This window comes from Trichosurus vulpecula, chromosome 5 (genome assembly GCF_011100635.1).
Source record: "Trichosurus vulpecula isolate mTriVul1 chromosome 5, mTriVul1.pri, whole genome shotgun sequence".
NCBI classification, from domain to species: Eukaryota; Metazoa; Chordata; class Mammalia; order Diprotodontia; family Phalangeridae; genus Trichosurus; species Trichosurus vulpecula.
Genome location: NC_050577.1, coordinates 75,141,864 through 75,145,188, shown reverse-complemented (window position 1 = coordinate 75,145,188; position 3,325 = coordinate 75,141,864). Strand labels below are relative to the sequence as shown.

General features: G+C 40.4%; 1 protein-coding gene across 1 annotated transcript; it reads right to left on the bottom strand.

Moving 5' to 3' along the window:
• Nucleotides 1-1,239: 1,239 nt before the first annotated feature.
• LOC118851876 (centrin-1-like) lies at nucleotides 1,240-1,758 on the bottom strand. The gene has a single exon (XM_036761450.1). The coding sequence runs from the start codon at nucleotides 1,756-1,758 to the stop codon at nucleotides 1,240-1,242; it is 519 nt and encodes a 172-aa protein (XP_036617345.1).
• Nucleotides 1,759-3,325: the final 1,567 nt, after the last annotated feature.

Below are 3,325 nucleotides of genomic sequence, written 5' to 3'. Positions count from 1 at the left end.
GTGAGCTCTTTTTTTTTAAACAATTTATTTTTAATGTCAATTTTAATTTTTAAACAACTTTATGCACAACAGAAAAATAAATAGCATCAACACAGAACAGACCACTGGGAGTTACAAAGCATTATGTCAAACTATCCACGTGGGACACTCGGTGGTCAGTGTCCATACATCAGAGGAGGTGAAAGTCATAGACCAATAAGAACCAAAGGTTGTTAGATCTAACCAGTAAAGAGGAGGTTGTGACAAAATGAGTAGAAAATAGGCACAGTTACATTAAATTTCTAATGAAGACAACAACAGCCAGTTCCCTTCCTTCCAAGCAGGGAAACAGCTTTGCCAAATACTTGAAACAAGACCTGCCCCACCCACCCAAATTTTCAAAGCAACTAAGCCCTTAAAGCTTATGAACTAAGGAAATTCTTATTTGCGTGGTTTTTTCACATTAATATTAAGCCAACTTGTGCTATTTATGATTTTCTTAGGCTAACATTACATTTAGCTTTTTTTATTTGGTGGCCTGGTCTGGGAAAAAGCAAAGAGCGCTTGCCAGGATGACACACAAAGTAGATAGGCTAGATGCAGCTACCCCAGCATTGACTGGAGGAGACAATGCCATGAAACATTGCAAGTCGTCCACAAAACAATAGGTATGTCAGTGTGTTTTAGACACAACAAAGAAGTCGATAAGCTAATTTCTTCTTAAAAGAGTTAGTCAACGAAAATCGAAGGGGTGAATAGAAGAGGGAAGGGAAAAATGGCCTGGAATGGTGGCCTACAAGCCAATCACATGGTCCTGCTGTATCATATACCTGAGCATGGCAGGTGGAAGAGATGATGGAAGCAAAGTGATAAGGGAACCAGCACCTTAAAAGAGATATTCTTTGTTCCCACTTTGGTGGCCATAACACTTGAATTTTGCTCTGGGGTTTGGTACATGAATGAAAGAAGAGATGCCAGGCAAAAGGGTGGGGAGGAGGGGAGTTTTAAGCCCCCATCCTTAAGCCTACCAGGCTCTGAATTTGAGAATCTTCTGACAAGGTGTATTATCTAGAGCAGTATTTTTAGAATGCTTTAGAAAACATACAATTGAATCAGGTATTTGCCAATATAATTATCTAGATAAATTAGTGTAAGGGAAGAATCAGCCTCTTTCACCATAGTCCTGCCTCAAAAAATGAAAACAAGGAAGCTTCATAAAATCTATTTGTATGTGCCTGCAACAGGGAAGAGATATTGACCTCAGTAGAGGCTGTTCTTTCTCATGATCTGCAGGAACTCCTGCTCGTTGACTTCTCCATCACCATCTCCATCAGCTTCGTCAATCATTTCCTGCAGTTCCTCATCAGTGAGGTTTTCGCCTAGCTCTCTGGCCACACGTTTTAAGTTCTTGAAGGAGATTTTTCCGGTTTCATCATCATCGAAGAGCCTGAAAGCCTTCAGAATCTCTTCTTTGGTATCCTTTTCAGCCATTTTTTGAGTCATCACAGCCAAGAAGTCATTGAAACTGATTTTTCCCGTCCCTTCCTTGTCGAGGTCAGATATCACTTTTTTTATCTCTTCTTTCTTGGGTTCGAAACCCAGAGCTCTCAGGGCCACCTTGAGCTCTTTGACGTCTATGGTCCCAGTTCCATCTGTATCGAAGAGATCAAATGCCTCCCTAATTTCTTGTTTCTGGTCCTCTGTAAGTTCGGGTTTGGGTCCCATCTTCTTTTTCGGTGGGGCGGAGCCCAGGTTTGGCTTCTTAATGATACTGGCCATGCTCCCGAACGCCAACGCCCATACCCTATGTCTCGAAGCCCCTCAGGTTGCAACTGACAGACTGACTGTTGCTCCGCCCCCTCTCTCGCCTTAGCTCCGCCCACCCGTGCCTTTCTGCTCAGGCTCCGCCCCCCTGCCTTCATGTACACACACACACACCCTGTCCTGGGGCTGCTTCCACCACCATTGGAGTTCAAAATCAGGTCCTCGCTCCCAGTGAGCTCTTTTATAGCATTTATGACCTCAACACCCTGATCAGGAAATGGTGGCTTAAAATAAGGATTTGGGTTCAGTGGCTAAAGTTTTTCACCAGACCAAAAGATGTTAAAGTATCAAATGGATAGAGTAAGACAATAGATCATAAAATCATAGATTAAGAGCTGGGAGGGACATTCAGGGTTCTCAAGTCCAATCTTTCATTTTATAAACGCAAACAAAAAAAAAAAAAACTGGTGCTCAAATTGGTTAAAGGATTACCTCTAAGTCACAAAGATCATAGATGATCTAACCCATATCCTGTGAGTCCAAATCCAGAACTCATTCCGTTGTGCCCAAGCAGATTATCTCTTGAAGTTTTTTTTTCAATTATATATTTTAATTATTGGATTCTCAAAGTTGAACTATTAATGAACACAGATGCCTTAATTTTTAACCTCAAGGATAGCACAACTAAGGAAAGGAGACGAAATGTATAATGCTCTAAAAATCATGGCCAGCAACATCATTTTATTCCGAATTTTGGATGCAGTGTTTATCCACCAGGCATCATGTTAAGTAAAGATTTAGTAATAATTCAATTGTTTAAATTAATATAGATAGTTAAAATTGAAAAATCATGCCAAAATGAGGAGATACCACCTCCATTCTTAAAAAAAAAAATCCCATCCTTATTATCACCTATATGCTATTGCTTTAACCTAGAGAGTCTCCCTCCTTTTTCCAGTCTATGTGAATGCCGTACTTCCTCAAGGCCAATCCAATTCTCGTAGCATCTCCTCCATAAAGCTTTGCCTGACAATTCTGGTTCATATACTGCAGATGGCACATTTTCCTGACTTTCTTTCTATCCCATATATTTCTGCACTTCGGTATTATATTGTTCTCTGATTCATGTGCTTGTTGTGCCTCCCTAACTAAATTATAAGAGTCTTGAGAGCAGAAATCCATTTAATTTCCATTTCCCTACCACACTTTGCATAATGCTATTGACAGAGTCCTTTGGTAAGTGGGCTATTCCGAGGACCTGTTTGGGGAGAGGTAGTTTAGACCCTGGTTAAGCATGTTGAGGTAGGTAGTTTGGTCACTTCTTGAGTAATAAGATGAGCCAAAACTAGCAAGTCCAGAATGCTTGGCAAGGGTCTAACCAACTTTCACCATAAGGTCTTCACACCTACCTACATGTGGGATTTGTCAAAAAGCTGTTACATACACTAATGCACTGTTGATGGAGCTATGAACTGGCACAACCATTCTGGAAAATAACTTGGAGTTATGTAAATAAAGTGCTAAGAATATACTTCAAGGAGGTAACTGACAAAAAATAAAGGCTCTATATATGCAAAAAAAA

Excerpts from the sequence above, each read along its gene's own strand:
- LOC118851876 (XM_036761450.1), bottom strand. The coding sequence starts at position 1,758 with ATGGCCAGTATCATTAAGAAGCCAAACCTGGGCTCCGCCCCACCGAAA.